Source organism: Nymphalis io, chromosome 19 (assembly GCF_905147045.1).
Source record: "Nymphalis io chromosome 19, ilAglIoxx1.1, whole genome shotgun sequence".
Taxonomy (NCBI): Eukaryota; Metazoa; Arthropoda; class Insecta; order Lepidoptera; family Nymphalidae; genus Nymphalis; species Nymphalis io.
The window spans coordinates 1,127,826-1,142,348 of record NC_065906.1 but is presented as its reverse complement, the minus strand read 5'-3'; the positions used below and the strand labels follow the sequence as shown (position 1 = coordinate 1,142,348).

At 34.6% G+C, this 14,523-nt stretch overlaps 1 protein-coding gene across 6 annotated transcripts in view; it reads left to right on the top strand.

Moving 5' to 3' along the window:
* Positions 1 to 14,523, top strand: part of LOC126775891 (homeobox protein homothorax) — a 258,601-nt gene that overhangs the window by 156,847 nt on the left and 87,231 nt on the right. For all 6 annotated transcript variants that reach the window (XM_050498054.1, XM_050498050.1, XM_050498053.1 and 3 more), the window contains one exon: positions 10,377 to 10,525. In XM_050498054.1, the coding sequence (XP_050354011.1) occupies positions 10,377 to 10,525 (149 nt within the window). The remainder of the gene's footprint in view (positions 1 to 10,376; positions 10,526 to 14,523) is intronic.

Genomic DNA, 14,523 nt, shown 5'->3' with positions numbered 1-14,523 from the left:
ACCATTATATTATTTTAATAACCTCAAAAACCTTAATATTCGTTTTGCGTATCGTTCGACGGCGGTCGTCGGATGGAAGTTTTGTCACGTTTTTATTCAAATAACAATTAGTTGCAGGCCAAAGTGACCGAGACCAGCATTCAGAACTATTTTTATACGTTTATAGCCGGAACTGCTAGTCGATTAGCATTTTACTCCGAGTAAGACGACTTAGTGCCATAGTCTTTGTGCTAGGGAAGAAGAAGCATGCTAAGTGGTCGGTTATAAAAGCACTGGTAACGAAATGCAGTTTTTGTTGCTGTGTTGATTATCTTTCGAATTCTTTCTCTCTTTAAAATTGTATATTATTTTAATATAAAAGGGATGGGAGTTCTCAATTATTTTGCTTAATAAAATCCCTATTGATATTACGGATATACTCCAATCAGCAAAAAAGCGTCTGCCACTAACCAAATAAAAAACTATTTTTTTCATTAAAAACAACATGCTTACTTTTTTTTACTTTTTGAGCAAATAAAAAAGCTAACTTAATTGATTTTAATTTTTTTTCCGCTGGTAACATCGTATCTCCGAAGAACACATGCGCCGCTCAAAACATTCTGACGTTCGTATCTTGACTGATTGGTCGCGGAGCTGCCTTAATTAAAAACCTTGTTTTCACGTACCTACGGCTTTCGTTTCAGAAATCTGCTCAGCGTCTCGTGGTCTCTAAGCCGTTCACCATAAGGTTGTAGTTTTCTTACGCTAATGGTCGTACGTGGTATGTGATCATATCAGCGTGGGGTACACTGGGCCAGTATCGAGGGATCGGTGTGTACCGGCAGGACGATGACATCGGTCCCTTTTCGATAACGCGATTCTTTTTGTTTTTAGTATTAATTTTCGCCTTGCGATACAAAGATGATACGGGTGCGGTCGTGTTTACTTTTTACTTTTTATCATCTGCTTATAATATTTGCCTCGAAAGAACCCCGCTGTTAGGTAACTGCAGAGATTGCGTGATACAATAATATTTTTTCTACATTTTGCCAAAATAATTATTAAACCAAAACAAATCATTTGTAATTTATTAAATATGAACATTTGAAATTACTTTTATAAATAATAATAATATAATATTTATAATTTAATAAGTCGTAATTCACCTTTTTATTCTATCGAGTTGGTTAAAATTGCTTTTTTTAATTCACATTAATATTTTTATAAAGAAATGCTCATTTTTCTTCATATAAAATCTAAGAGGAACCAATGAAATATGGCCGTGTCAAACATAACAGACAAACAAACATCGGATTAATCACATAACAAGTAGGTATTATGTTACAGACATGTACCAGGCTCTCATGAGCGCGGTGGTGTTCATAAATACGCGATATGAACGGCCGCACACGCTGTGGATTAATGTTCTCCTGGTACCAACCGGTTGCAGCTACCAGGCGTAGGCGGATAGCCGATTAGTGCCATGTTCCAACTTTTTTACATCTTTTATTTATTTTTATTTATTACATATATTACAAAAGAAAGGAAAATAGATATATTTTGATTAGATCTATTATTTACATTAAAATTGTATGTAAACAACGGTTTCTTGGGAACCTGCAACCGTATAGTGAGCAACCTGCCTATCGAGTCGCATTATGTCATGTCGCGTGGAATCTCTAATTTATAAAATTTTTAACCTTTGAAAATTGGTAAAAATATCATACACTATTTTTAACTAAAGCTCATGTAAGTGACTATCAACACACTTAGAACAAGTCTAAATACTTAAGGATAAACTTGAAAATGATGAAATGAAGGATGAAAGAATCAAGATTTCACTTCATCTAACAAACCAGTTCATAGTTATTTTTGCACACAAAGACAAATAAGTTCAAAATCTAATATATTTATTTAATTTTTCCGCAAGCTGTTGGAAAATTCATAAGACAAGAAATTCATCAGCTGAATTCGACTTAATGCAATAGCTCAAACTCGAATTAAAAATTTACATTTTAACGATGTGTCAAATGGGAATCAAATCACTGCTGACTTCGTTATAAATATCGCCCCCCAGTTAACCCTCTATTTCAATATTTAATTACGTAAGCCTTTATAATTTTATTTATGCAAAAACAAGATGAAAATGGAAGTTAATGTCGGCTTGACATAAACTATATTTACAATGTTTATGTTGCACAAAAGTTTTGAACATTATAAAAAAAATATTACCACTTTAAAAAAGTAAAGATTTTAATCGGCTTTTAATATTTTTTCTTTATCTTTATAGTTAAACTTAATTCACTAAAATAACTTTTATAATATGTGATACTATTTGTTAAAAATGTATTAAATTTATTTATTTAATAAAAACGCGATTTCATAAAAATAAAAAAAAACCTCCCGGCCACTCAATATCGTATAAGTTTTAAGACGTCAAGTCTTTCTGGGTAAGGTAATAAAATAGTCCGGTATCTCACCGTATCTCCCTTAATGAAAAACCGCTGTATCCCGCAAAATTCGTCCCTCACATAATATATGCGATTTTTATCGAGCCCCGAAAGGACAGGGTTAAAAAATATGCAAAAATCACCGCCCGGGGTGAATATTAAGTAATGAAATTTTGTATAATATTCCGCAATTAAAATTCAAATTGAAATCAATGCGCGAATGAACGTCGGGGGTTCCGTGTTTCATAACGTTTGGTGCGGATCCCTAATCCCTTAATATGCGCTTTGCAGCATGGGGATTTTGAGAAGTCGGGGGCGTCGCGATTCTGATTATATGAAAGGTGTGACATTAGCTTAAACTGTTGTTACTTATCATAAACGCACTTTGTTATATTAAAATTACAACTTTAAGAATGTTGATAAAGTGTAGGTGTCAAGGATTGAATTTATTTGGCTTATATGGAAACAAAAACTATAAAAGATAACGCTCGTAATATCGCGATGCAATTTACTTATTTACCAATTAAATTATCCTCATTAGGACAATATATAAGTTTAATTAAGATAAAATGCTAATGAAATCCAAGGTCAGCGCAATAACACTTATCAATTAAAAAGCAATACACATAAAAGTCCACCGAAATCCTCACTTAAATGGCCCAAAAGACCGAGATCCGCGGGTCTTAGTGTACAAAATATTCCTGAACCGTCTCGACGCTTAATGGACCATAAAGGCACCCCATAACTTGCCTATCAGCCAGATCATTCCAAGTGTTATTCCTTCTTAATTGGCCGTTCCGGGCGGAATCGTCAATTCGAGATATTAAACTAATTTTCAATGCGCTGTAATCGCGGAGACGTGCTTCCATTGTAAGGGTTAAATTGTCATTTGAAATTTCTCTGTCATTTTTAATTGCGTGTAGTTCCTTTATCCTTCGGTATTCGTTTAAATTATTTACATGAGGATTTCTTAATAAATGGTTTTCCTTTCATAAAATTAAGTGATATTCGTTGAATTTTATAATCGAACCTTTAATTAGATATTTTTCGTAAATATTTTTTTTAACTTCATTATTTATCTCGTGATAATTTTTTATACATTAATTTAAAAGTTTATTTTAACAGTTTTGTAATATAATAAAACTAGAAATTTAATTGCCTGCATATCGGATTTTCCATTTGAAACTGTGGGAATATATTTATTTATTTGGTAATCCAACAGTTAACATACCATATAATATTATATTTTCAGTTATGAACGCAAGTGCCTTCGCGATGCTGCTTAAATCATCTGTCAAAGATGCAGAGGCCTATATTTATATATAATATTATAATAAAAAGTCGAGACGGCCTAGTGGTTAGAACGCGTGAATGTTAACCGATGATCGTGGGTTCAAGCCGGGCAAGCACCACCGAATTTTCATGTGCTTAATCTGTGTTTATTGGTGAAGAATCATCTTGTGCTTGACGGTGAAGGAAAACATCGTGAGGAAACCTGCATGTGTCTTATTTCATTGAAATTCTGCCACATGTGTATTCTACCAACCCGCATTGGAGCAGCGTGGTGGAATAAGCTCCAAACCTACTCCTCAAAAATGTAGAGAAGGCCTTAGATTAGCAGTGGGACATAAACAGTCTGTTACTGTACTGTACTATTTAATATTAAGTATTATATAACATGTAACTAAAACAAAATATTGAATTATTAACTAAGAAGACAGCAAGTTAATTAAAACTATTAAGAGATGAGAATCTGAAGAATGAGTATGTGTATGTGTTTTTGTGTATGTATGTATTGTATTTGTAGTAATTTTTATCTCTTTTGATTATAGCCTTTTTAAATGCTGGCTTTGACATATGAAAGTATGATGCAAATTACCGATAAGGCATTACGCTAATTTGGGAATGAAGTATTTGTATATTTATGAAAGTGAATAAAATCGGAAAGCTCATTACAAGTAAAGATGAAAGACATAAATCTCTATATCTAGCGGAAGCCTGAGCGGAGCACAGTTCGCAAAACTGACGAGTCAGGTCCCCAACTCCGCGGTGATTAAGCGTGCGAAGCGATTTCACTCGTCCGATGTTATTCCGCGCTGCTAATGCTTGACTGGCAGTTTGGCTCGTTAAAAATAATAACTCAGGTTAAAGACGTTTAAATGATTTTCGATCGGATTATTTATTTGATTATTACTTGTGTATGATAGATGAAAAGAGTGGAAACTGAGCTTGACAGTTCTTCTTAGTGGAATATATAGAACAGCTAATCTTAAGTTTAATTTGTACGAGATATATATAAAATATTTACAAGATAATATCTCTTTTATGAAACAATTAGGTGGGCAAATAGGCTACCTAGACATTGATGCTTTAAAAAAATAACCATTCCTTCTAAACACCCATCTTCAATACGCCACCAACCTTGGCAACGAAAATGCTATCTCTCTTTGTGTCTGTAACTACAATGGCTCACTATTTTTTTAAACCAGAGCACAATAATATTAAGCATAGCTGTTTGGGAGTAGAATATCTGATGAGTATGTGGTACCTACCCAGATGGGCTACCAAGTAAAGTTCCTGTCACCTTCTTGAAAAAAGTATATTCTTTATATTTTGATAAACTAAGATGCATAAGTAGAGTTAGTATTCTAGGATAATATTATATATATATATATATATATATATATATATATATATATATATATATATATATATTGTTGTAATTTAATATAAGCTAGTATTTATATTAGTATTGCTCATTGTACAATATAGATTTTATAATGATATACATACGTAACAAGAACAATAATTATCTTATGGTTGTAATATTTTCAAGTGACCACATAAATCAATAAAACAAAGAACTATACGTTTAATTAAAAAAAAAAATTAATATTCCCGTAATCAAACAAATTGTCGTAGAAAACTGTCGATCAAATTTCGCAGCCAATTGGTAATCATTATAAGAATCGCCAAAAGAGACAAGCGAATTAATGACGTAATGGAATTCCGCCAGATTTCCAATAAGAGGAATGAACACATTCCTATCGCTGGCACGTCATTACGTCACCCAATAAGCTCACGGAGGCGATGCAAACGTATGCGATATTTAAACAATATTTTTCGATTTACCGAAAACATCTTTATGTCTATCGCAATAAAGCCCGTAAAGGTGGTAATTGTAATGTTGGTCCCAGTTCGGGCGCCAATTTTAATTAGCCCCTCCATCCATTGGTGCCCCCTCTCCGTCCAGATGAGGGTGTTTGCAAATAGCGGGCCCTGCGAAGAAGCCAATCCATCAAATTGTGAGCGCATTACGACACCGTGGTTGTCGCTTTGTAGGGATTGCGGATTAGACAAGTGTGATATCGATAAATCGCCTTAGTGTCATTTTTTTGTCAGAATGTTTGAAATGAGATCAGTATTTAATATTCATAGACTGGAATTTTTGTAGACTTAGCGTCTTTATTTTATTCAATTTTTCAATTGTTCGTTAAAAACTACAAATCACATGTCAAAGAAAGTTATAATTATTTTATTCGTTACACAAATTTTACTAAGATACTACATTTTTACATAATCGCCGCTACGATCTTCAAAATATATGAAACACAACTTAATTACAGTCTAATTATCGATAATTCCCACGGACAGCCATCACTAGCGGCGCGTGCTTTCAGTTGATTGGTGTAACTCGATAGCTCTGCGCCCATTTGCGCTCCGCACTAATATTGGGGAACATGGAATTCTCAAGAATCTATATCTTACGTCATAATGCATTTTACCTGTTATAACGAAATCAAATTAAGTTCGTACCTATTTTCGTTCGCCGCACAACACACTAAGACTACATTTGTATTTAATAACATAATATCTCTTCCACAGAGTAAATTTTTTGGGGGAAGGGATCAGTTAACTCCTTAATGTATTGTTTGAATTCGGCAAGATTAACCATTTACCACAAACGGAAAAATGTTCGTTCTACATTCAATTATAAATTATATAATATTATTTCCTACATATTTTCCGGGTTCAATGTACTTATCTGTTTTAATAGGATTAACGGTTTTGTACAATCTTTAAATTAAAATTTATACACACACAAGGGACATAACATCTTAGTTCCCAAGGTTGGTGGCGCATTGGTAATGTGAGCAATGGTTAAAATTTCTTACAATGCCAATGTCTATGGGCATTGATGACCACTTACCATCAGGTAGCCCAAATGCTCGTCCGCCTAACTATTCTATAAAAAATAATGTCAATGTGTGCATTGTGCTTTTAGAAATCAAAATACTAACTATATTTCCTTGATAAATGTTACTCGAATTTATGGAACAAACATTGTGAATTTAAAACTAAACTATCAACATAATGAAACAGTAGCGTACATCCCATTAACTTAAAACCGAAGTCGACATTCTGAGACTGTTTAACCAAATAGAACTTTTTCCCGAACTACCCCAGTGATTCAACCCCAAGTATTTCTAACCAGATCCCCAAGTTTGGTCTAAACCGTGCTTTCGCAAAGGGGTCGCGGATTCGGTGTCGGGTTACAGCAATCGGCTTACAAACGCCATGGGAGCAAACACCACACCATAGATGGATTCGCTCTAATGAGCAGTCTTACTACCGAGAATACGCCTGTGAAATTTATTCAGTTCGTTACATTTATCTATTGCGCAGGTTTTCTCGTAACAAAGTGTAAATTCTGTTCCCTTATAGACAAATTCTATATGTGTTTTTTTAAACGTTCAACAGTATACATGCTTAAGGAAAAGGAATTATTTTAACATTCTAAGGTCTATATCGACAACGATACTATTTTAACGAAACAATTTATTATTTATGAAATAAGTTATATAAACATACATACATAATAAATACTATATATATATATACATGGGTGGACTCAAACAGTAAAAGTAACAAGTGACGATAATATATAAAGCTATACATGCGTACATTTAATATTTGTGATAAATATATATTATAGAAACGTAGAAATCAATATAGTATTTTTTTTATGTATTCTTTACAAAAGGAGATCAATGAATATGAAATCATTCAAAAGTTACTGTGTCAATGAATGTTTGATTGAATTTCGTTCCAAAAATTAAAAGTTGCTATATCTCATTATCTAGTTCATATATATTTATATTTTACGTTATTATACTTATTCATGCCTTTCTAAAACTCAATCATATCGAAACGATGTTTGCTGAAATATGACTGTGATAATAATAATATCCTGGGACTTTATTCACAAACGGCCATCTGATCCCAAACTAAGCATTGTTGTACTATGGAAACCAGACAACTGATATACTACATTTACTACTTTTCTTTTGTAAATACATACTTATATAGATAATTACAACCAGACTCAGGACAAACAGACATGTTCATGCACATAAATGTCTCTCCTGGCTGGGAATCGAACTCACAACCTTAAGTATCTACCAACCACGCCAACCGGCCCGTCATAATATCATACATATGCACTTATATCATAATATCATACATATGTACTAAAACTCTTTGTTAATTAGACGCCATCTAATGTCATGAGAAACTAGATATAAAGTTATTTATTTTGCAAAGAAAACAGAAAGATGACACTGCCGATTCTATTACATTAAGTTAATTTTCATTCTCTTGACTTTTCACACGCATCCCCATTTGTGTTTGTACACTCATTTGGGGGTGTATTAGTGAGTATTAGGGGTGTGTGTATGTGTGCGTGGGCATAAGATGAATTAGGGGATTACGATCCCTGCATCATGCAACTGCACTCTGATTTTGCACGCTGATAATATACAGGACGAGCATTCTTTACCATAACTTTTAATTCTAGTAAATGTAGAACTCAAAAACTCTTGAAAGTTCCAAACGCTAGTCATAAATATAAATATGTTGAAGTTAATGAAATATTTGAAATTATCTTACTAATCAGAAGTTGACATTTAAAAATATTAAATATTTTTAGGTTATAATATAATTGTACCTTAGTTAGTTCCTTGTTTTAATATTGAATGCACTAATAACATTAAAAGTATAAAACAATTACCTGCCGACACTTCCCTGTTGTTTTTGTGAATTTTAAAGCGTTTTATTGCATCACCCTATATTACCAGTGTAACAGTCAGGGGTAGCGGGTAATGGCGTAAGAGTAATTTTATTACTTTGCCCCCATTACCATCACAATGCATGCCACCGGTCGAATACGATACGCAGATACTTGATACACTGTTTCATCAGTGTCACTACCAACATCACGAATTTAAGTTTTCAACCTCAAAACTTTATGTTCGGTGACATTTACTTTAAGAATGAGAAAAAACTTTAATTATACTGATCTAAGTATTTTTCCGTAAGATATTCTAAAATTTAATATATATTAACTGCAATTGACGTTAACTGTTGATGATTGAATAGTTCAAGTCAAATAACACAAAAATCTTTTTCTTTTTTTTTTCTAAACCTTCAACTTCAAATATCAAAACTATATAAATGAAAACAATTTATACAATTGTTTTATAGTACTATAATTATTATTAAAATTCTAATTATATGAAAGAAAACGTACAGCTTAGTAAATATCGATCAATTAAATTTAGTTTATATTTCTATAATTAGAAATAAATAAACTTAAAGCGACGCTTGGATTAGCATTATCTAAACTATCAAAAACAAAACGTTCTATCATAAATCTATTAAGTTTTCAAATCTTTACAAATATTAGTACTTATTTTACTTATAAACGAAACAATGGTAAACATATCGAAGAAAACATTTCTCTTTCGAAATATAAAACACGAAACAAGACACAAACAGCTAGTACGTGTAAATTCAGTTTTTTATTTATCACGAGCAGTAGAACAAGGAGCAGCAGAAAATAAGATGAAACTCACACCCCGTACTGATTCGATCTGTTCCTGTTGTGATGAATTTTTGATGTGGCTCAGTGCACACTAATTTGTTTATCGTGTTTCGAGCTTCTGTTGTTTCGGTACACGTAGCGAGCATTTTCAAAGTGAATTTCGCCTTAATTATTCAGAAAAACAAACGTCTACACTTTCCGATCAAGAAAGTATCCGTTCAACTATTTCCAAATAAATTTTGTCTCTTGTTCTTTATTCTCAAATGGCTTATTTTCGTACAACGTTCGATACATTTTAAAGTTTTCTAAATGCAAGAATTTTATGTTGTTTATTTTTGTATATGGCAAACTTATGGTGTTGTTTAATCTGTGAGTGAATTAGTTTCAAGAAAATAATGAATTTAGTCAAATTACATCCGCGTGAGCGAGTTGCTTGCTACATCGGATCGCTGTACCGAGTAGACACGTATGACGCGACGTACTAAGAATTAATTAAGCGTATATACTCAAGATAGGAATCAGTGGTGTGGCAGGTGATTAAATAAATACTAGTTGGAGTTTCTAATTAATATGCCAGACGCACGGCTGATAAGCGTAGTCGAGACATCTCTCGCGGTTCCTGCTCGCCTGGTGTTGCGATTAACACGTTATTATAATGAGCTAGACGAATTTGTCTCGTCTGTCTAGAGATATATTCTCGAGATCTAGGACTCTCGACTGTAATCTTAGAGAATTACTTTAATTAGGAGAACACGTTTTAAATTCCATGCCATGTCAACGAGCGGCTGTATCAAACTTTATCTATGTAAATTCTTGTTTATTGTATAAGATAACAAAACGTCTATGCTAATTAATTCCCATTTTATGTATCTTCAAATCTTGTAATGTAAAAAAAAATTCTTGAGTTTATTTAAAAAAAAAGGAACTCGTTAGAAAACACGACAATTAAATGACTAGGCCGATGCGTAATACGATTTCCGTTTTATTGTAAATACTTCATCTTGTATATGTACAAATGATGGCAACTTGGGATAATGATATTGATATATGTATTACATTCGCAGGGGATGCCAGTAATGCGAGTATCGGTTCAGGAGAGGGTACGGGGGAGGAAGATGACGACACGAACGGCAAGAAAAATCAAAAGAAGCGGGGCATCTTCCCGAAGGTGGCCACCAACATCCTACGAGCGTGGCTCTTTCAACATTTAACGGTAAGTTGATAAATTATACTGATTCGGAAAGTAAGATAAATTAACCAAAATAGTACAATCCAGAGTCGCAGCGTCAACACGAATGAGACAATTAGATTTATCTTCTCAATATATAAAGTATATGATTTGATCCAAGATTCAAGTACGCTCTTGCGAGTACTTCTGATTCATTTTACAAGATTAAATTAAAATATCTAGCGCCAAAGTTGTATGCTACTCATAATTAGGTTGTATCCATGTTTTGTAATCTTTTAATCTTTGTGGTGTACAATAAAGTATAATGTAAATTCTAACGAGGAGAATCAAGCCCATATATACCTCTTTCATGTTGTACTGTTGCTTATATCCACATTCAGGATGGAATAGAAAAAACAGATTTAGTATACCCAAACAATGTCTCATAATTAATAATTCAAGTATAAAACAATATGGTTGACAATTTACAACGTAAATAAACAATAGGTCGACAATAACAAAAGTTTTGGGGCACTGAATATTATCGAATGAGCTTAATAGCTGTTTTAACTTCAGCACACAAAGTTGAAATCACGCAACGAATGTCAGCGCGAGACAATTGGACCGCGAGCGAGGCCGCTGCGGAGTTTTCAATTAAAATTTTCCAGCGAAAGCAATAAATTTTTCATTGCGTAGACAAAGAACGCTTCTCAAAGGGCAGGCCGTTCCTACGAAAGCAATTAAACTCGTCCCGTTCGACGCCTCAATACGGGAGTTTAACGTTTTATCATTGTGATTGATGGCAAAAAATAAACATTAGCATAAGACGTTACCGGGAACTGTTCCACTGTCGCGAGTGCACAGCGTTGCGTAGTAATTTCTAGAATGGCTTTCTTCGCGACCGGTGGGGGCGGGGTGAGGGGGTGCAATTTCATTACCGGTCCGGATCCGCGCCCATAAATCACCAGCACCGAAGGCGCTCTGCTCAGCGCAGTTCAGCTCAGGTGACGCTTGGAAAGTCTTCTGAGCCTGGTATTTCTATTTCATTCCCGACCACTTGAATCCTACTTTCTTTATAGCTATGGATTCCGCGAATATTTCGCGAAAGAGTTTTAATTGGCGCCACGGAAAAGCTTTTACTGGTCGCGTCGTCGGCGAAGAAACTGAGGATTTATGTCCAAAGTCGCGAACTCGGTTCGTTTCTAAAACTCAAAATCCGCTTTATTTCCGGCAGCGTTCGAAGTTCGACTTCAAAAAAGTAGGTACCCGTCGACAATCGAATTAGAGAGCTTTTAACGTTCCGTTTCGCGGGTTTTTGCGTGTCCCTGTCCGCGTCCATTACCGCGCTCCAAATTACTTATAATTGCTTCGCTTAGTGCTAAGTGCTTTCATTAGGGCCACCGTAAAACAGTTCCGGTATAGGTCGGTACATGTCGATGTCGCTATGAAATCTGCTATCCATTATTTAGCGATGTGAATCGTATTTCATGTCGAACTTTAACACGGCTGCAATTGGTCGGTCGCGATATGATCGGTGCGTTGGAAATGCGGTCGGACATAGACAATACTTCAAATTGGAGTCAAAAAGCGCATCGGCCCACATAGCGCATAGCTGTCGCTGTGATGTTTGTAATATTCATTTGATTACGCTGCGGGAAATGGACCGTCGCGCGGTGACAGCAACACCTGCGACGCGTCGCGCGTCGCGTCGATGCCTCGATACCGTGTCGATACCCGTTCGACTATTAATTCGAAACAAATGAATTCAATGTCACACGTTCGAATCTTCGCTTGATCCAGATATGGACGTTTGATTTGCGATTACACAGATCGGTGTCGTGTCGCGACACGACGGGACACGAGTGATTGAATCGAACGGCCGGATGGCTAATTCGGTATTGCTCGGTTATAAAACCAAAAAAGGAGATCTGATCTCGCTAGTTGGAAATCGTCGAGCGTGGTCCCATTTAAATTCAGTGCGGCGCATGCAATATTGGTAACAACCGAGTGTCCGTGACTGTAAACGGTATGAATTTTAAAACTTTGCGATCTAGTCCATTTGAATTTGAATTTCATTGATCCGGGTGGGATGTGCCTTATCATTCTGCATTCCCAAACAGGTTACGAGCATGCTTATGAATGGATACGATAGTCTTTTACAAACAGTTTAGATTATTTCATAATCAATCTCTTATTCAGAAAGCTTGTCATTTTCTAGCATACAAATAGAAAGTATACACAACTAAGCACAGTGTCACATGTAATCCCGTTAATCATCAATCTATCCCGTCTCCCGGGATTCACGCAACGCAGGTAGCGTACGTGTCGCCGCGCCCTCGGAAAATTCCCAAGAAATAATATTGAATAACGACGCCTAACAAATCCTACCTTGGGACTTTAAGCCCTTTCAGGGGGCTAAAAATAATTATAAGGCCACGGTAATCCCGCGATAGAATCCCGCAGAGTTCCGTACCTCGCGCTCCTTTTGTTTTCGAATCTTGTACACCTGTTCCTGAATCCAATAATTACCTTGTCGAAGAACCAAGTGAATTACAGCCATCGTAATATCTTTCATATTTCAATTTCAATCGAAAGATACAAATCTCGCTAAACTTAGTTATACTTAAAACGAAATAAAATGACGTTGCAAGGATGGAGATTGAACTAAAATCCATCCTTTGTTTTATAATCACGTCTCTTCAAACACACGATCGTAATTCTGTATGACATGCTCAACATAATATTAATAGAAGCACCAGGACATCATAGACGCGGAGATATGGCGAAACGCGGAATTCCTAGCGCGGTGTTGAGTTACGTTCGTATCGGGTTCTCTTTGAGATCCACCGCACCGGAATGAAAGCATCGCAGAATAATCGCGCCGAAAGAATTTATACTTTATTTATGCTAGTACACTGTCTTCTTTGTTATGTTCGTCTTGTACTTTACGATTATTATGGAAACATGTCAAACCGATGGCGAATCTATATCTAATAGAATCTTTGACCTCATGTTATTTTCGAATATGCAAGGTATTTACGACAATATACGTCTTAATTTTATATTACCATGATTTACATAATATATGTTAATATTAAAGTTTTTATTTAATCTTAAAGGTATTTACGTAACGTGTTAAATGCCTTTTTTAAGTAAACAAATTATTTAGAAGTCCAATTCACCCTAGTACCCATTAATCCAATAACACGGATGGTTCAAAATATGGCTCAATTTCGTTCGTTTTTCGTTGAAAAACCTAGGAGAAAGTCGGTTTTCCCTTGGTTTATTTAGGGTAAGGGCGAGTCGTAAGTTTTACTTGGAGGAGTCGGGGGCAAATTGCATACGAATCCGGGAAATGAGAATTTATTAATATTGGACGAGACGCTGTAAGGGTATCTCGCAAGAATTAACTTACTGATTTTTTTTTATTTGGTGACGAAATAAAGTCTGTTTTGTTCGCAAAATTGCTTTCGTGAGAACTCGTTTTATTACTCTATCTGGTAAATATATAATATTAGTTTTTTGAATATTTTAAATGTTACTTAATACTTACTTTTTTCAAAGCTTTTGCAAAGCGTTGCTCGCTAGTGGGCGACAGAAGTCATTTCCGGCTATCCCATGAGATCCCACTTTTTAAGTCGACGCTTAATGCCGTACCGGAACGGACAGGAAATTCGGATCTACCGGAAATAGAGTAGGTACGTGAAATAGCAAAACTGCACTATAAAACCGAAAAGGATGACGATATTTTACGAATACATATCAATAGTTATTTCATATTCATACCGATAAGTATTTTAAATATTTTAAATATTACGGAAGAATTTTCACATTTCTGTGAAGATCTGATCTGTTAATAAAATAAAATAAGAAAATTATTGAAAGAATACCTGTTTAATAAATAATTAATAAAATTAATATTTTTTTTGTAAATTACTAATGTATATGTATATCAATTACTTGCCATAAATTGTTGATTTATGATGTTACTTTAATTGTTGAAATCAAATTTAAATATTTTTAATGACATTGTTTATATTTAT